At 39.0% G+C, this 21196-nt stretch overlaps 1 protein-coding gene across 34 annotated transcripts in view; it reads right to left on the reverse strand.

The window, feature by feature from the left end:
* Nucleotides 1-21196, reverse strand: part of SEMA6D (semaphorin 6D) — a 227490-nt gene that overhangs the window by 94641 nt on the left and 111653 nt on the right. For 5 of the 34 annotated variants that reach the window (XM_086848342.1, XM_086848383.1, XM_086848371.1 and 2 more), the window contains 2 exons: nt 15747-15888; nt 14087-14158 (listed from right to left, as the gene is read on the reverse strand). The exons of 24 other annotated variants lie outside the window; for them this stretch is intronic. Coding sequence is in view for 4 of the 10 variants with exons in the window: in XM_086848383.1 (XP_086704509.1) it covers nt 14087-14095 (9 nt within the window). In the remaining 6 variants the exon portion in view is untranslated. Of the gene's footprint in view, nt 1-10988; nt 11190-14086; nt 14159-15746; nt 15889-21196 lie in introns of all 34 variants that reach the window. 5 more of the 34 variants (XM_086848376.1, XM_086848364.1, XM_086848338.1 and 2 more) reach the window with 2 other exon arrangements.

The raw sequence follows: 21196 nt of genomic DNA on the forward strand, positions 1-21196 counted from the left end.
ATTATTTTGACAGCTTACTAAAGCAAGACTGAATAATACTGACCAGCATTTTCTAAATTAAAGCTTATTATATTTACATGAAGGAAGAAATGATGATTTGATTATTTAGCAAGATCACCCTTAACAGCAGAGAAAAAGGAGCATTCTTATCAGAAATAAATTGACCATGACAAAACATGACTCTAAATTATGTTTTCTTCACATCAATACAGTGATACTATTGATTCCATAGTAACAACCTGCGGTATCATCACAAACCCAAATGTTTAGGGTTTGACTACATGCAGTATTAATTAATTTAAAATTAGCAAGACTACACTAAGTTTTCTATTTCACCATGTTTTATTTGTACTATCAGGGAGATTTTACAGGTAAGCTTATTTTAGCTGCAAGTTTAATTATTTTTTACCTTTTTCTTCCCCTCTTGATAAGGTTTCAGTTATTAAAAAGGCAATGGAAGATGAAGGGAAAGTCTCAAAGTACAGCAATACAAGTCCAGAATGAATTTCAAACAACAAGAAATGAGGATTGAGACACCTCCAATAAGACAGTTCAGGAATCATGGAATTATTCAGGTTGGAAAAGACCTTTCAGATCAGAGCCCAACTGTTAACCCAGCATTGCCAAATCCACCTCTAAACCATGTCCCCAAGTGCCACATCTACAGGTCTTTTCTACACAGAGAACTGTACACCATCCAAGCCACAAGCAGCCAGTTTTTCCAAAATAATGTTCATTCTTCATCTTTGGCAGAAGAGATTAGGGTTAGCATGTTAATGCTATATGGAATAAAAAGGTCTAAAGCCTCCAGACAATTCTATCTATCCAAAGAAAGACCTGCAAGTATATTTAATGAAATCCAGTATAACATCTAAACACATTAGTGAGCCCCACACTAGCTCCACTTTGTATTTTTAACAATAGAGTTTGTTAGATATGACAGTGCTGAGCAAACAATTCTTATTTATCACTTGCTGCAGTATGAAGATTTTTTGTATTCAGACTCAATTCTGCCTAGGATTTAACACACTCCTAGACCAAATAAAGATATCTTATGAGTTATCTCATAATATGTAGGAGGAGGGATAGTAATATGTATCTGCTGTTGAATATCCATGGGCTTTCTAGGATGGCTGTGGGTCCTGTGCAGTCTCTAACAATACATAATACAAAGCCATTTAATCTTGATATAAGAAATTTCTTACAGTGAGAGCAATCATTCCTGGAAGCAACCTCCCCAGGAGTGGTAGAGTTCCAGTCACTGGAGAATTTTAAGATGTGATTGGACAGGGTGCCAGAAAATCTTATTTAGGTTCCCTTTGCCACAAAAGGTTGGACCAGATGATCTCTCAGGGTCCCCTCCAATGTGGGCTGTTCTGTGGCTCTCAGTGATAATGTTCTGCAGGTATCCACAGTAAGGTGCAGAGGTTGCTGTCATAGAGCAGTGTCCCCACTCATGCTTGTCTTCCTCATCACCCTCCTGAACCCCTGTGCTATCACAACTCTCACTACCCCCTTACATGTTTAGATAAATTTAGTGTTTCAAAGATTTTTTTTTTACATTGTAAGAGCTGAAGGTTTAGAGTTACAGAAAAAGCTATAGTTCTGGAACACAGTTACAGGGCAAATTGGAAAAAAAAAATCCAACACCCTAGCAGTTATTTGGCAGTTGGCATGGCAAATTACCATAATCATCTTAGAAATGCTTGCAAATACATCACTGCTTCTTTTCCTCTAGTGCAAAACTCCTCTGTGCCTTATAATTCTGGGATACCAATGAGACCTTTCAAAGAATAACTAGAGCCTCAGAAAATACTTGAAACAGACATGTACAAACAATTACCCTTCAAGTAGAGAGTGGAGTGCATCCTGAACTTAACAGTGAAGTTGAGAACTGAAAAAATCCAGAGGGTATCTCAAAAGGCTGGAAGATTTGATCAGTGAGGTATAGCTCTAGCCTGTGGGCATGTCCTAGTGGATATTCATTTTACAGATCAGCTACCAGCAAGAAATACTTACCTAAGGCTGATGAAGAGGGCTGTGTGTGATAGCACAGACAGACACAGCAGAATTATCTGCATGAACTCTTTCATGGAGGTGAAGGTTGTGCTCACCTTTTTTCCTGCTGCCAGTGCTGGCAGCCTGGAGGAGTGCTGTGGGCTCTGTGCAGGCTCCCCTGGCCCTGCTCCGTCACTGGGTGCCCAGGGGCAGCGGTTCAGGGCACTCCATACATTAATCCAGTTGATGCTTTAGAAAAAAGCCAGAAGCTTCAGCAGCTCACTGCTCTGGCCAGGGCTATGAGCACCTTGGGCCAGCTTTGGGAACTTGTCCCTGCTGGAAGGGCTCCTCCCCTGCAGCCTGTGACCATGTGCCCCAGGGCTCCAGCAATTTCCTACTGGCCAGCACTTTACTCCCGCTGTCCTAGGAGCTGCTTCACAGACGAGGATGTTACTATAGTGCTGACGTGGAAGTCACACATCCCCTTCCTGCAGTCAGCATCTGGGGGGATGCTATCTACCTTAAGAGAGCAGATTTCTAGATACATAATTTTGTATTTCCTCTGGTTTGTATTGTATTTTTGGGCGCCTGGCCCAGACTGTGTCTTGAAGAGACCTCAGGCCAAATTCTGTTTTCAGCTACAATGCAGCTGTTCCTAAGGAATTGCTTTGACTTTCACTGCATTGTTCTGGATTAGCACTGTAGTAATAAAGAGTAGAATTTGGATCATTGCATTCTTTCCCTGCCATCCAAGGAAAAGCAGGTTAACAGATTTGCATCACAGTATATCAGATGAGGAGTTCTGAAGAAACACAGAAAATGAGCCCTGACAGATAAAAAAAGAATGCCCAAACCCAGGTAGATAAATTCACATGACAAAATCTGCTTTTCTGACTTTTCCTGGCTTCATCTGTCAAAAACGTTTAACTGTACATATATTTTAAAAATAACAACCTTGAAGAATGCAAATGTTTTTAAACAATCTGAGGGAACTTTAATCACATTCAACTAAAATGCTCACTCAATTCTCAGATCTAGTTTGAACTCTTATTTTTGTTCTTCTGCAAGATTCATGTGAAAAGCAACTATAGCCTGGGGTTTTGAAGTTGAAAGATTATAATTTGGCCTTCTGGCATGTATCTTTGTCAGCTTTTTAATCTCTATATGCCATCTTTCAGCTTTAGAGAGAGACCAAATGATGTTCCCTGAAGCATGTATATTCTTTCAACACCATAAAAGAAGGCAGCCATTATAATTTTCGATCTAAAACTTTTATTCCCTTCATTTACAAATTAATTTGGCTTACTAATTCAATTGGCCATGTCAGGTTCGAAAAACAAGAATTAATGTAATCTGATTGCTATGGCTATCTATAAGCTGTTTGTCATACAGCCTGATATCTGAATGTGATACAAATATACTCACCAAAACCAGACACCTCAAATGGCTTAAGAGATAAAACCCTTTAAATAAGCTTGAGACAGATCTGAATTTATTTAAATGTCTGATTCTAAATGTACTTATGCCTGGTAGTAATGTTTACCATCTGCCTGATTCTGTCTGATGAGGTAATTGTAAATCTATAAATAGCTTAACATATGCTGCACATATTCTGGCCTTAAATATAACAGCCTTTGTGTAAAACAACTGGAAATAATAAGAAGGGATATTAGTTTGGGCATTATTCAGGGTAAGACTAGAAAGAAGTATAAAGTGTTTGCACATTGTATTATTTGTATCTTCTCCTGCAAAGGCCTGGTAAACCTAAAGCATTGTTTACAGGCCCAGTTCTAACGAGCTGTCAGTACTTTCTGTGATTCATACCTACCAAACAGGCATTTGAAATGTAGTATTGAAATGTAGTAAAGCAGTTACAGTCAGAGTACTGTACACTGTAAACCAACATGAGAACTACATTAGTTTAAGATGAACAAATAGTTTTGATTTTCTTTCGCATGGTAGAAATGGAAAAATGATGTAGAGGCATGGTGAGCATTATAGCTTATCTTGAAAAAATTGCTTTACAGCCAGATTAGGGGATTCTTGACACTACTGCACCTACAACCATTGTATGAGCAGTCAAAGTGCTGTTTCATAATTACAACTAAGAATACCATTAAAGCCAATTATCTACTGAAAGAATTGTAATTGCTCATGTGCACTCACCTAGAATGAAACCACAGGAAAGGAACAATGTGCTCTAAAATCACACAGCTTTTGAAACCATGCTTACTGGCTCAGCTTTTTGCCTACATGGTGGTGAGACCATGAGATGCAACCACAGAAGGCCTATGGTTGGGTAACTGGGTAATGCTCTCTTCTGGATAACTTAGAAAAGGAATTTCTTACTTCTTAGAAAAATAATTTAGTTAAGAGAGATCATATTTTCTCTTGCATGATTTGTGCTCCAGAATCAAGACTACACTGTGGATTTCAATGAATTAGCCTGGGAAATTTGACATTATCCTGCTTATTCAAGCAATCATTTCAGCTGCTTACAATGGCACCCTAGTGCAGGTGGGGGGAAAATGATACACTACCAAATTAGAAATAAAACAGTGAGTCACTCTGCAAACCTCCTTCGAGTGGCATGGTCAGTCTCTATCTTGTCTGTAGTGTTGATACAAAGCTAAAAAAAGGGCCTAAATATGTGTATGGATTCAGCTGCCCACTCCAAACAAAATTCTTAATGTGTAAAGCTAAGAGCTGGGCTATTTTAAGGCTTCTTACTGAACACTGGGTCCATTGAACAGGATGGTGGCTGTTGCGCTGTGAACTGTGTGTCACATGTGTAAAGAGGTAGTTACTGTATTTGTTGCACCATTACTTTGTCCCTGATGTTTATATGGGCTTTTGATTTGATTCACTGAAAAGTTTTGCTCTATTTGTATTTAATGAGGGTTCTTCCTGAGCATCTGTTTCTTGACCTTCAAAGCCCTCACCTGGCCCAGGATTCTCCCCAGGTTATTCTGTATCAGCATGAAACTTTTGGAAAATAGGTGAGAAAAAATGAACCAATTTGCTCAACCATGATCTCAACATAATGAGCTGTGTGCAAATATGCCCAACTAGTCATCTTCATACCATGTTAATAGCTGGACTTCAATCAGGCAGGACTGAGAAACTGAATGGAAGAAGGAATCTTCAAGAACTATCATTATTTTGAGAGTGCTTGCACATACTATGTAAATCTTTCCTCTGCTTACCAATGTCCTGTGAGTCTGGACACCGGTAACCTTGGATCAAAAGGTGCCCAGATGTGCCTGTGACATCACACAATTCAATCCTGCCCTCCCAAGGAGCTTGCTGTCAATCTGCACACTCACACTGCCAGAATACAGCAGCTCTGAGCACCTGAGGCAGCCCCACAGAGGAGCCACCACAGTGAACAGGACAGACAATGAGAACGGCAGCAAGAAGGCAGAGACAGAAATGCAGATGAGGAGAAAAATAATGACAAATAAGCACCAAAGGCGATTTTAATGGGAGGGCAAAGTAAAACATGGAGTGAACTAACGGAGAACTCCAGAACACTACTTATTATTTTAAAAAATACTTAAATTAAAAGTACTATCACAATACCAATTAGTGCACTTAATTATTTGTTCTGCAACCTTAAGACAAGGATACACAAAGGCAGATACTTACAAAATGGTCTTAGAAATTAACTAAGGGTATTCGTGGCATCTTCTGTATCTCCAGTTACGTGGAGGTGTGAGCTGTGCATTGTCTGTCTCAGCAAGTGGGTGGAGGGTGGTGGGAGGTGAAATAAGGAGGCAGGGTCAGGTGCTCCTTCAGCAGTAAAGGAATAATTAAGTTTATAGATCACAGAATTCATGTCAACTGAGCTCAGATTATCATTTTATTTTCAATAAAACAGATTTTATGCAACTTTTTTTTTCTTGACTCCTGCAAGTAAATGGTCTATTTAGCCATCTAAATATGTGAACCTCCTCATCACTTCCTGTAACTTTTTTACTACTTAACAACAGGGTCAAAGCCACTTTTATTTGAACAATTTGAGTCACTTTACTTAATTTGCAACTGTGAACAGATTATGGCCTTCATTTCTTTTGTATCCACTTCTTATAGCAATTTCTAAAATAAAGGCAGAATGGAGCTCATATCAAAGCAGACTGGGCTTCCTGTCCCTCCAAAGTAGCAACATATGCTAGAAAGAAAGTGATGAGGTCCAAGAAAATAAATAGAACATGTGGAAAGCAAAATACCAAACTGTCCTAATTCAGCTGTGTATCTCTCCTGGCTTCTCCATGATCTACCCATATCCTCAAGAAAACAAAAATTACCAATTTCTTACACAGCTGGAGTGTCAGGAGAAACCCACTTTGGAGTAGGATGCTTTACAGAGACATAATTAAAAGCCTTTAAAAGCCTTTATGATCTTCATGCTATGCTCAGATTGAGTAGTCACCACCCAAGACACAGTCCCAAAGAAGTAATGATAAAATTTAAGTGGTATCTTTCTTCCACTTTCTCACTTTAATCTTTCAGTAAAGTCAAAACTTGGTGCATCAGAGAGCGTCAATGGATGCAACATCCAGGTAGATGTAAAGGATTTTTTGCCATATTGCCAAGCCCTGATCTGCAGAAAAGCTCCTGTAAGATCCATTCAGTTTAAATGAGTGTTGGTCCAGTGAAATCAATGGGATTACCTCAAAACAGTGTAAACAGAACACGAACTCTGGCTAGAAATGCCAGCATGTCTTGACTGTATATTCCAAATGAGTACACCTGATGCACTAGGAAGAGGGAAAAGGTAGAGGATGGACTTGCAGGGGGCACAGCAATTCCTGAGGCCAGTGCCATGAAAACAAAATATAATATTACTTTATTTTATTGTAACTTACCATTGCCTAAATGGCTTCACAGCAAACATTTGCTTGTGTCCTTAGTTTATCTGTCCCTGGGTAATTATTAAGATAGCTGCAGTTACTGTGCTGATCTAAGGTACTGGGCAAACATTTTGAAACATTTAAAATTGCTTCATTTATGGCAGAAGGGGAGCCAAAATGACTTCTATCCTTGTTCTCTTCTATCAGTGTAATGATATGTGCTGGAACAGCCCGGGGCCAGAAATATTAGATAACTGCTTTTACAGAACAATGACTTAGTGTCAAAGCCCAAAAGTGGGGGTTGTTCCACCTTCCTTTTTTTATAATGGTATCATGAAATGAAAGGTATTTAAAACAAGACCATAAAGAATGAAAAGTATTTGTCACTCTCTTTATATTTCACGCACATTCCCACTTCATCTTTCCTTGTGCAGTGACTCCATTTCTCCTTCAATTATCTTTTAAAGCCTTCTTCTCTAACCCTTCCCTGATGCAGATAGATTTCACTCCCTCTTTAGGGGCAATGTGAGCTTGTAGACAAAAACCAGGGTTTGTAATGCAGAATCCTCAGAGCTACCTCCTGAACTTCCTTACCCTAGTAAGGGGTTGCAAGAGTACAAGAATCCATCCTTGAGGGAGGCACAAGAGGAAGCAGAAAGTGTTATGTGCAGCGATGCAAGGAAGCAGAAAAGTGTTACATTTCTGTATCAGTAGCTAAATCACACTGTACCGTGGATCAACTGTCGCCAGTTACAGCACTCTATTTCAGCAACAGAGATAAGGATTTCAAATAACTATTACCAAAACCCAGATTGTTCATAATAACTGGGACACAAAAGATGAAATAAAATCAAAAATTTGTCATTGAGTTTAGAAAGAATAATCTGGCACACACACTATCTTGCCTTTGCAATACTTTGGGTGGAATTTAATAGAAAATTGTAGATTTTCCCCTTGCCATTTACCTGAATCTACCCTGAGAGTTGCTTAAGGTCAGATGAAAATTTTGACTATAATAAATATTAAGAAGATCATTACATTTAATTAACTTCTAAACTACTTCAGTCAGGCCTCTAATTGAACAACGCTTTCCTTTTGAAGGAATATGGCAAATATCACCAGAGCTGAGTTTTGTTATATCGTTAAATTAAGGATCCAATAATTCTAACATATTTCATAGAAACAACACCTTTTGTTTTGTTTGATACACAGAGAAGAACAAAAGATCAAGGACAGAGATCTTGAAACAGAGTCATAGTGGTCCATGGAGAAACTTGGATGCAAACCAGCAAGACAGACACTGTACTTGGAGGGGGTAAGAACAGACCTGACTTAAGGATTTCAGTAGCTACAGGGGCTGGACAATCTAAAATGTCCTTCATTAGAACAGCACATGCATCAGCTGTTGGCATAATCAATACCCAGCCAGGGTAGAAATTTCTCTGCACACAAACTGCCATACAAATGGTAAATGACATTTGGTAGTCACATAAACCAATTGCTGCTGCAAGAACAGATTCAAGTTATGCCATTTCATGTTTGGTACATTCTTTATAATGAGCAGGTGGATTCAAAATTTTAATCCTGCTAGCAGGTGACCTTTTCAAAATTCTGTATTTTTACTGCCTATCAATTTTGTTTCTTTCTTCCAGGCTCCTGAGATTGTAATCAAAGATGAATAGGAATTGCCAGAGAATTACTGAATATTGAGAAAGCCAAAGTCTTAAAGATAGCTTTCACACAGTGTATGCCCTAATGCAGCCGTGGTATCTGATTTTTAATAGATTAGGTGCAAATATGCACATTAGCAAACTAAACAATGTAGTAATATACACAGAGAACAGGTTTCATTGATTAAATCATAAATATAGTATCTTATTATGCTTTTGGGGAGGCAGAAATATGAAAAGCAATGCATGCATTTTTGAATTATAAGAGGAGGGAATATTGGCAAATCTTTCAACAGCTGTTTATCATGAAAAAGAAGTTACAGTTACCATTCCCCAGCCATGCACTCTGAAAAACTAAAAACTGTACATTAATAAATTATAACAATGATGCATGAAGCTAATATAAAACTTTTAAAGGCAGTTTTTTTGTCCAGAGGGAGTTGTCAAATTTGCTATTTGTGCCTTTAATGTTACTTGAAATTTCTTCTAGGGCATTTAAAACTCCTTTTGTGACTCTTCATCAGCAGTTTCACAGACAGCAAAGGCCTTGAAAATACACATTTTCACTTTCTGCATGGCTGACGGACTTCATATGCTATATCCAATTTAAGGGTAGAGCAGTAGATTACATTGCTAGAATATAGAGAGCCATTGCCATTGAGACTGAATCATTGCTGTTTATAGTAATTCTTACTATTTGGTTTTTGACAGCCCTTTGTGACTGGAATAAAAGATGATGCTGAGATTATTGTCAAGCTACTGTAATAGCTAGTAGTGCATGAAGTCTGCAGCAGATGGACTTGAACTTATGAGCTCTCAGATTCTCAATAGCCTTTCAAATGAGCAGTGTTCTCCTTGGCCACGTGTAAAGCGACTGGCTTTGACAAACCCTTATTTCAGGAGATGAAATACTATTTCAGCCAGCTTTCTTTGTTCTATTTGAAATGTTTTATAGCACTTAATTTGAGAGGTACCTTAGAATTGAAGAGAACAAATTGATTTTCAGTTGCATGAGGTAAACTATGTTACAGGTACATCCAAGCTGAACAACAACAAAGTGACTTGACATAGTCTGAACGCTTCCACAAGTGCCCCCAGCCATTTCCATTACAATACAGAATTGCTAGATATCTTCCTTTGGCTAAAGTCATAATTTTTCTCATGAATCCCATTAATTCACAGACCTTTAATCTGACAAATAAGAGGCAATAGTAAAAATTTGTTTGGCATATGCTATCCCAGAAGGATTATCTTGAAACACAAACAACTGCTATTGACTTGGATGCTGTTTTAGCTGCTGTCAAGAACATGGATAGACAGCAACCAGCTTGTATTGCTGCAGGAATGTCTTACAACTGATTTGTCTCACTAAAGACACCTTAAAGAAGCACATTTCTCTCAGGCCACCAGTTTACTGATTCCTTCTGCAGTGCAAACTGAATGTCCTTCATGCACAGTCAGCTGCTCATGTCAAAATGGGGCAACACAAACCATCACAGTGAGCTGAGCTTCAGCAGTTCTCAGGAACCAACCAGTGCACTCCAAGTCAATGAGATATGCTCCAAAGGCTAGTTTAAAACTTTGTCAGATTATTTCTTTCGTCAATATTTAGTGTCTTTGTATTAGGATCCATTACTCCTGCAAACCTTTCACTGTTTTGCATATCATGATTCTTTCTTTATAATCTAGCATTACAGTTTGATCTTTTATTATAATGCTGCTATTCAAGATTCTACAGTTAAAGTTGTGTCAGCACTTTTACTACAAAACCCATTTATGAGGGGTTTATAACACAGCTATAAAGATGCACTATAGAATTGAAAGGTGGTGTACAAAGTCTCAGCATGGGGCATTGTCTTTTTTTTATCACTTTTTAATAAACAAATTAGACTTGCTATTTTAAGCCTTTATGAGTGTAAAGCAATTCCAGTTTATAGGTTATTGCCTATATAACATGGCAATCAACTGTTATTAAAAAAAAGTAAAATGAAACAACTTATAAGTACTATGATTAAAACTGATAATGGAAAAAGTGGAACTTTGCAACAGTAAAGGCAGGCAAATATATGTTTTCTTCTGTGAGCGAGCTGTACACTGAGAATGTGCTGAGCTTTACAATCCCACTTTACCCAAGGCAATGGGGGAGTCCAGCTTGGGATGCAAAGTGTGAACCTGGAATGAATTCCCCTGGAATTTCTTGTGCTGTGTTTGTGTTGCAAGGACACTGGCTCCCAGTGAGAGAATACACGGTAATGCATTCTTCTCTCCTCAAATGTCATTGGAGCTGGCTTCCTGAAAAAAGGTTTTCAAGTGCTTTCAAAGAGCAGGTTGCTTGTGCTTTTCATGGATGTTGTGTGTTTTAATAAAATCATACTGATGAGGGTCAATGAAGGCTGGAGAGTGCATGTTTTGGATTGTACTTTACCCTCACTACTTGCCCTTCTATACATAGTGGTGAGAACATTACCTGTCTGTTGGCTCTGCTTAGTCACATCCAGCACTATGTTTTGAGGCTCTCTGCTATACACCTCCATGGCTCAGAAGGTGCTGCTTGGTTGAACAGCTTTACTTGATCGGCTGCTTCAAGACACCAGGGTTTGGTGAACAGTCTCAGTTTCTCACCAGTGACTCACCTCCTAGAATGAGGGCCCACTCAGAACCCACAGGCCTGGAAGAACATGGAATAATGAGTCCAGAGGGGCTGCCAGAGAAAGTCAGTCATACTGCTTGCAGTATTTGAACCAGCTTGGATTCCATCTTTCTGGAATTCTGTGTTGTGCCTTGGAGACATCTTTAGATACACACATTTCCCTAGACAGACTTGGTGATAGGCCAGGAGTGCCCCACTGAGTCACTACATCTGTGAGTTCATTCATGGCCCTGGATTTGGCTGTGGTGTCATGAGTCTGGGAGACTGGTTTCAAAGTATGCTGACTATGAAGGGGATTCAAATAAAAAAAGAGCACTGGCTATGTATGTGGTGGTATCTGCAAAAGATTGACAGTGAAACAGTAAAACTGAAGCATCTCATGGTGTCTCTACACTGGGACCAGATGTAAATGCAAAGCTGCACCTGTGAATGTCCTCGATGAAATGCAGTGGCCAATTCAGATACCAAGAGGGATGCACCAGGACAAACTTCAGCCCAGGCTGCTCATACCTTCCAAAGGCTTTGGGAGCTTCTCAGCTGAACTATGTGCTGCCAGAATCTTGGCTATTAGCACTGTTACAAGTGAGGCAACAGATGTGCTACTGCCTGCAGTGCAGGGAGCCCTGAAGTCCAGGTTCCACTGGCTTTTACTGAATCATGGATCTGAAGTAATTTTAAAATGTTAATATCTTGCACTCAGTGAAATTGGGGCTGTCTTGGATTCTGATCATGCAGGCACTACACAGATAACTTTACACATGGGACTTTCTCAGAGCTGCCTAAATTACAGTATGTTATTACAAACTCCAGCGAAGGCTGGCACAGAAATCAGGAATGATTTTTAAAAACAGACCACAAATTCCAAAGGAATAACTAAAGGCAATGAGGGGAAAAAATTAAAAATTTTACAGTGGCGCTAGCCACATATTAACAGAAGATCTCTTGTTGTCCCTCTCATAATTACTGCGCATTAAAAAGAATAATTTATATAATACAAATATATATATTTTGTATATATACAAATATGCCTTCAGAGGAGATGAAACTTCAATTGTCTGCACATAAAATACCTGTGATGTATTTAAATAACCTTTTAACAGATGAACTACTAAATATATTTTCCAGTATACCTGGGAAGGAATCACTAAATTAGTAATATTTTCCTAAATATTTAAAACATCACTGCCTAGGCTAACAATGTATTTCTACCAATTTAAATGGTTCTGTAATAATTTAAAAACAACCTTAAGTACTAAACGTAGAACTGCACAATCACCTCCCAATGACCCTGGGTTTTTCCTCTCTTTTGCAAGGAAGGTTACTGGCAGCAAGGTTTTTACACGAACTGACAAAAGCAAGTGGAGACAGCGAGCTGTGCTTATTTAAGTCTCTATTCTTCCATGCCACTCAGCTTCAATCCTGTGCCTGGCAAAACATCATCAGTATTCTCTGCCTCTTTTAACTAAAGGAAGCAAATCAAGAACCAGACAGGCTAATGGGAACTGAAACTCATTTCTTGGCCTCTCGCTCAACCTGGGCAGCCAAACGGAAAGCAGCCACTTCTGCAGGCCCCGCTCTCCCCTTGCCAGCTGGGAAGGCGAGCACCTCCCTGCTCCGCGGCAGGCAGCACGCAGACTGCTTTCCATGAGCCAGCTGGGAATCTGACTGCTTCTCCAGGTCTCCTGTCCACTTGCCAAACTCGGTCTGCAGGGCTCCTTTTCCACTTGCCCCAGCCAGTTAGGAGGTGATCTATAGTGCTATTATCACAGCTAGAAAAATAGGCCAAAAATTTCCACACAAAAATGAAATTTTGGTAAGGTTCCAGAAGAAAGGGGACCAAAAGAGGAATTTAATAAGGAAAGAGCATCCTCTGCACCCTTTCTGAGTTCCCTGTGAGTTGAGTCATATTTAGGGGCTGTATTTCCAACCCTTTTCCTGTTAACACTTAATCTGAGGCATATTCAACTAGAAATACCAGAGACACATTAGACAGAGGAAACTGAAAAAGCAACAGCTACTGACTAGAGCTGGTTTAAACGATTTCAACAAAACCTGAAACCCCACAAAACCCACCTCGTTTCATATTTCACTGCAACTTGAAACTCAAACCAGATTTGTTGAAAGGTTCTCTGAGGATTGTGGTTCCAGTCACAACTGGCCAATCCATTTATAGTACACAACTTCATTAGACAAACTGAGGGCCAGTACAGCTGGGCTCTGTTTCACAATTCTGAAACTTAAAGGAGAGGGCAGCATACTTGTCCTGCACACTGTTCTGTGTGGCCTTGCCAGATTCTGAGTCCAGGGAACAGCCTCACCTCCCTTACATAGACATGCAATGGCAAGACAGGACAGATCCCCTCTTTTCCATTTCCTTATGGGATAACCAGACAGTTACAAAAGCCTCAGAGACTAGGAGCCAGAGGATGCACAGGTGCAAGGAAAGAAGCATCATTCTTCCCCATCAGGATAGGACAGATAGCTCCTGCCATACACAGGCCACAGCAGCCTGGTCTTCAGCCCATTTCTCTTGCAGTTTGTCCAAGATTAGGTTACTGTAATCACCTGAATTAGCTGCTGCATTGAGTGACTTGACAGATGCAAGCACACAAATTCTGCCTCTGAACTCTCACAGACAGTTCTCAGTTGTCATTCATGCTCTATGTCTGCACAGCTTCAGACAGTACAAATCAGACCATTTCTGGTCAGTGAGTCACTGGTCATAATTTTTACTATTTTATGTTGCCACTGCTCACATACATGGGTGCTAGTAAGCAAAAAAACCCACCCATCCAACCTCAAGTACACCCACAAGCCTCAACTGCCCCAAATGGCCACAAAGAACAAATACACAATCATCCTGTCTGTACACAGATCATTTCACTAGCTTTAGTGGTGTGGATATTTAAAATTACCTTTTCCATTTCCCTCCTTTCTTCTCTCCCTCTGTGCTTTTCCAGGTTTAGTTTGAGTTTTGTTGTGAAGCACTGGATTCATTCATACATCAAAGGGCAATCGAAGGCATCAGAGCCCACATAGAAAGAAACAAAGGCACAATTTACAAGGCAGAAACTTGCTGAGAGAAGCAGCTGAGTTTTGCAAGGCTCACCCACTGACTGCCCCCTTGGAGGTACATCAAACACACTTACTTGCTCCATACAGTCAAACATTTTTCTTTCAAAGACTCCTAATATAATGGATTATTTGTATTACTGTAGTAATGAAAAGTCTCAGCCCTGACCAGTGCCCTGTATGGAACACCTTCCCCTTGAATGAGTTTTGCTGGATGAGAAATAGTCCAGCTCTATGGGCACAGAGGTCCCTGTGGGCTAATCTAGATGAAATTAGGCTGGAACGAGCTACTTCCTACCATAGCATCTCAAAACCAGGCACCCATGTTAAGGATTAACCTTCCCTTTTCTGTACTGAGTCCAGAAAAAAATAAAAAAAGGATCTTTTTTATCCTGATGAGTTCCTGTCATACTTATTATATAATTAGACTAACATATATTTGGCCATATTTTTGAGGTCCTATCTTCTATTTCTCATTTAATAAATGTTGTCCTTTTTGAGCAGGGTCAAGACTCTGGCACGGGAAAGAACAGGCTGTTTCACACACAGAACTGCACTTTCTAAGCCAAGTGTGGAAAGCCATGGCATATTCAAAACCCATCTTCTCTCCATCTGGCAGAGTAGAAGCTCAGTATCCTTTCTGTCTTGTAGTTTCACCAGACACCAGCCTTTGTCCTTTAGCACAGAATTATTAATTATTGTTAGAATTTTGCTTCTGTTTGTTTTTGCAATGTTTTTGCTTGTATGCCAGGTTGCATATCCAGTATTCTGGAAATAGAGCTGAGTCTACCAGCCCTGCACTTCCCTTTGCTATACTAACCCTGACATAGCTAACATAAAAAAGAGGGGATAAGCATTTAAAATGACACTCATCTTGCAGTTTCCATACAGTATAAATACTTTTTCTTCATTCTGGATAAATGCTTTAGCAATTAAGCAAAAAAAACACACACAAAAAATCTAATGCTCCACAACTACAGAGTGCCTTGGACTGCAGAAGTCCTTCAGTCCCTTGCAAAACTCAGAAGAGCCCCTTGTCAGTCAGAAACTTTGGTTAGTAAGGTCAGGTTAGTACCAATAATAACAATAAGCCCAGCTCTGATCACAACTCAAAGGAAGCAGACTCAAGGAACTGAAAAGATTTTGTTGGTACTATCAGTGCCATAAATGAGAACAAAAGGGAGGGCACATAGCTGCTAGTTCTGAATAGCCTTTAGAAATTTGTTGCTATTGTTTATTACACCAGATATATAATAATGGCTTTCCTATTAGACTTGATTTTCTCTACTCTTGGAAACACAAAACAGAGTGCTTAAACTCAAATAAATATCTCCCTTTTAAAATGCAGATACATTAATTTGGTTTACAGGATAATTGCTTTATTCTAAGAAATGCATAATAAAATCTAGTTCACAGAATATGATTCCTAAGGAATATGTTGGATGACAGCACAAACCACACCCGTGTCTGGTGACTGTTCACACTGAGAAGGGCATTACTTACCTATGCCTTCTTTGGGAGAGCTGATTATTGTTTGCAGTGATGGGGATGTTGTTTTGGCTTCACTGTGCTAGGTCAGTGAGCAAGAAGATTTGAGGCTTATTCAGAGCTTGCACTTTCATCGGAAGCAAGATGCAACAAATAGCTATGAGGAGCAAATACAAGGAATGACGAGGAGGAATAAATGTTATATATAGAAAAAGTTGTAAGCTAACAAAATAGCTATTTCACAGTTTAATGATTCTAAAATAATCTGAAAGGTTTTAACAAAAATCTCCACCTTTGATTTTGGCTATCACAGAACCCCTGCTGTCCCTGTGTGTGACTTCTCATGGTATTACATCAGACATTTCTTTAAGGAGATATTCAGAGAAGAGCTTTTCATATATTCATTAAACTATGGCACTTTACTTGAAAAGCCATAGAGGATAGTGATCATGTGAGGACAGAGTAGCCCGAGCTAGAACAAATGGTGTAAGGAGAAGAGCAAGGGGGCAACACAGCATTTTGAACTATTCTGCTTTATGAATAAGGTCCTGTGGCTGTGAGACTGACTCTAGCTAAGAGACTGCTGCTGGAGACAAAGGAGAGCAGCAGGCAGCTGGAGCAGTGGCACCCCAGGCCAGCACCTCTGCAGCTGGATGTGTAGCTCCACTTCAGAAACAGACACACTCAGAGAAAGCAAAAAGAGGAAACTGGTTTTTGTTTCATCAGGAAATAGTAATTGACATTGTGGAATTGTTAAGGGAAAGCTGAAAAAATCAAATCCCATCAGATCAATATTTCCGTGGATGTCTGAAAATACAGGTGTTCCAGCTTCCAAAAGCTTTAGGCCTACTTCACTCTGTTCAGTGTTACAATCCCAAGAGCCTGACAATTACGAACCATCTTTTCATTCCTTACCAACAGAACTGTTCCTGGCCAGAGAGCCATGGGAAGAGTAGCAACAGAAGTGGGGATCTATTGAACCTTTGCCCCTCTATGGCAGAGGACTGTGTAGGAGCCCATGATCCCTCTTCTGCCCAAAACACGGACTCCAACTCTCATTCTCTCTTTTCACATCTATACCCAAATCTTGCTCCATATCACATCTAAACCTACATAGGCAATCTCAGGTAGGTATTGTCTTTTACTAATCAGAGACAGACATTCAAAATTCTCATTGCATCAGGAGTTCTATTTCCTGCAATCATTTCTTCTATGATCTTTTAGAAACTTGTACATGAAAGACCATGCTTTCTGTAGCACATGAAATAAACCACCTGTGAATCTGTTTTTCTTATGAACAAATTCTTGTTTTCTATTATGGAAAGAAAATAAAGAGACACCGAATTGTTTGAATCTCCTCAGTGAATACAGCATATACTTAGCAAATATGAAGTTCTCCATTGTCTCTCCTCCCAAATTCTATTACTTGTCTAAAAAAAATCTGGCTATAAATATCTCAGTTATCCAAGACATATATATATATACATATATATATAATCCATGTTTAACAAACTTGCATTTATAACACTTACCATGGCAAATAAACATTTTAATTATTGATTTCACCTGAAAAATTCCTCAGGCTGAACATAAACAAAAGAAATCAGTATCTGCCTCATGGTTAATGTTTTTATTCAAGTGTATAGGTGAGGCTATAGATCCAAGAGATGGAAAAAGCAATTTGCTATTCTCACTCATATTTAGAACCCTGTTAGTGGATTTGTTGAAAAAAAATGTCATATACTTCAAAAAAACTGGCCATGAATTAATGTTTATAGATTTTATTGCTTTTTCCAGCTCTCTCTATTTTTATTCTTTATTCTTTTTAATAGCCTTAAAAACTCCCTAGAATTATCATTTTCTCCCTACAGATTCTGACTCTTTCTATTAAACATTGATCCCTTGCTTTTTCCTTTTTTTGTTCCCCTTTCCCCTTTTATTTTGGATAGATGCAAAATTATCTCACATATTTTTATGTTTAACATCAACAACTTCATTTCACATGGGACTAATACAGAGTCCATAATAATCATCATCATACTGCTGTATGCTACAAAATACTTAATTTTTTTCACTGCATAAGAACTCCTTTCCTATTGATTTTGGGCTGGACTTGAAAAGCACAGCCTGCTGTCCATCATGGGCAGCCCTACAGGGAGCTCCAGCCTGCTCAGTGGGAAGTGTCAGGGAGGAGGTAGAGCTGATGATCTGCTCACAGCACCCTTCCCCGTGTGCAGGCGTGTCGGGCTGCTGAGAACATTAGCAGAGAGCAAACGTGATGGCTCTGAAAGCCTGACCAAAGGTACTGCCACCAACAGACCGGGCTACACGAAAGTTGCAGTTGTTCTGCTCCTGGAGGGTCGGTAGGGTGTTGTGTGGATTCACACAACACAGTTCATTTTGTTTAGTCATGGTGTTTGGGTTTTGCATTTGGCAGAGCTTGCTCTGAAACTCAGTAAGAACAGCACGATGCCCCAGCCAGAAGGGTACGACTCTTCTCAAATGCACCAGCATCAACAGCTGTGTGGGGCATATCTATTCAGATTAGGAATCAACAGGAAAACTGATGTGGGATGCCCTCAGATACCCATAGTCTAATAGTTTAGGTAGCACTGAAACATCTTTTCTTATATGAGAATCAGATCAGGCCAACTGCATCTTCCTATGAAACAAATGTATCATGCACTTGGGCATTTTGTTATTTTTATGATACTAAACCAGGTATGATGAACTCCATGGATAGAGACTGCACAGGTTGCTGAAAGCCTAGTTAGACAAAAATTCCAGCATTAGCACCCACCCTGTAAAAGTTCTTTTTTAATTGTATTTTCACTAGAAAGAAATGTCTTTTTAATTGAACTCTTTTGCATTACATTTTTCCTAGTCAGACAGGTCAGGTTTAGTTCACTGTTGTCCTGGTCACAAATGTGCTGGTGCAACAGGATGGAATGACTGGAGAATCAGAACTCAGAATGTTTCTCTTCCAGTCCTTTTTCTGCACCATTATTTTGAACTTATTTTGTGACAAGACAAAGACAACAATGCCCCTGGATTCACACTGATAAAACTCCACCGACTTCAGCAGTTAATGCTCGTTTAGTTGTTATTAAATGCCCCGAGGGTGATATAAAGTCCACACCTAACATCTGAAACACATTCCAAGATCAACAATAGCAGTCACCAGACAATTTTCTTCTCTACTGAAGGTCGCTCTAAACTTTAAATGCTTCTCTTCACCTCGTGTTATACACATTACAAATGACTGTTCAGTTGCTCTTATAAGCTTAAATCCATATACTCCAACTTTGTACCCAGAAGGCAATTTACAGATTATAAAAGGCAGATACCTCTTTTGCAGCACACCTGCTCATTTTACCATTCAGTCTAAGAGAAGGAGAAACAACTGGGAATTGGAAGATCCTGATACCAAGGATATATTGACAATCAGTGAGAGGAAAAGGTGGATCTGTAAAAAAATTCCTTTTAAAAACAATTGAAGGCAAGCTGACAAGGACACCAGACACAGTGGCCACTCTGATGGCTTGGGAGTGACACAGTCCCATTGCCTAGGTAGCACAAACCAGCACATCTCCCATTCTTACTCATCAGGTGAGCAAACCAGGAGTTTCAGTAAGTGCTGAGCAGCCATAACAAACACTCGAGTCTCCCCAGCACTTACACGGGGCGCTTCCTGCACTTGTTTGTTTGTGCACCCCTCCCACAGGGCTGTCCCAAGAACACCAGGTCATGCTTTGGGGCAGAGGTGGCTTTTGCAACACACAGGCACCACCCAGCTCTTGCTCAGAGTCCTCCTGAGCCTTGCAGATGCTGGAATCCCTCATGCACCCAGCTCTGCTGGGCTGCCTCTGCACTGGCTTCCAACAGGGAATAGAATGTTGGAGTACAGCATCCTAATCATAAGCAATCACACAGAGTCATGATTTTTAAAAATAAAAGTACACTGAGAACTTCTGGACATGTGTGATGGATAATCACTTACTTAAGTCCCTTGCCTAAAAGAAATATGTTCATGTGTTTTCTCTAGTGAAATATTTATCATTCCATAATCTCACTTCATATATGCTCATAGTAATTAGGTCAGACTATGAGCATGAGACTATAAGGAACAAGACAATCTTTTGTTGCTGTTGAAGCAAATCACAAACTATTCTTAATTCTGTTAGAATTTTTCTTCCCTTTAAATAGTTGGAGACATTTATTATTGAACTTCCTGCTTTGACAGAATTTTATTAAAAGAAATTGATTTTACTAGCTCAGACTATTATATTCTGCTGAAGGATGAGGCATCATACCTAATTTTTTTCCTGATTCTTCTTAAGAATATTTTTAAAAATTCAATAAGCCGTTGACTGAAATAGCCAGTGTCACAAGTGCTATTCTTTTAAAAGACTATAATATTTTTTGTAATCAGATTTAAATATACTAGAAATTCTATACAAAATTTAAAAAAAAACCTACTTACTTTTGAAATATTCTTTCAGGAAAATTACATTTTAACAACTAAACACAACAATATGGTAGATTACATTTTGAGCAGAATGTTTACCTTTCACTGAGTTTCTCTGCCAGCTGTGTCAGCATTGGCTGTATAAAAAATATTAAAAGGAGCTGTTTATTTTTTTTAATTGCCACGATCATGCCAAAAAATACAATGTGTGGGCTGGAGGCAGAGTGCTGGGAGCAATATTATTCATGTTAAAAACAGTTGCCTGATTTGCTTTCTTTGAAAATTAGGATACTATAAATAGGAGCCCGGTGGGATTTGTCGATTGCAAGTTATGTTTTAAAGCTGCTAGGATGAAATTTTTGAAAGACTTACAAAAGATAAGACAATTATTGTTTGTCATTTACCTTTGGCCAGCATTAGACCTGTATTTTTGGAGAGTTATATATTTAATATCAATGTACCTCCTGTTTCTATGCATATGTCAAAATACAAGATTTTAAAAAGAAAATTTCCATAAAGATTTATTTATTTTATATAAGTCTTTCTATAAACCAGATATCTTGATTCACTGTTCTGTTAATCATCATTAAAAATGTTGTATTGCCAAACTTGTATTAATTCTTTGTTGCTTGCTTTGAGAAAATCCTTCCCCACAAATCACCTTTGAACAACTAAGAAATCATGATAAAATAATTCATCACAAAAAAATTGTATCAAGGCTCTGTCCCACAATAGTACCACAGCTATCCTTCCCTTTATTTATTCATACTTTTCACCTTGGTGCCTCTCCTTTTTTGCTTGCTTTACAGATGACCAAAGGTAAGCTTCCATTAAAAAAAAACCAAAGCACCAAACAAACACTACCAAAAACCTGAGCTACCAACAAAGCCCCAAACACATAAAACCTTAATATGAATAACAAAACAAGAAGAAACGATTGCAGAGAATTTATCAAGTTTTTTCTATGAGAAATTATACATGACATTCACTGTTAGAA

The sequence above is a fragment of the Cyanistes caeruleus genome, chromosome 13 (assembly GCF_971803275.1).
Source record: "Cyanistes caeruleus chromosome 13, bCyaCae1.hap1.1, whole genome shotgun sequence".
Lineage (NCBI taxonomy): Eukaryota > Metazoa > Chordata > Aves > Passeriformes > Paridae > Cyanistes > Cyanistes caeruleus.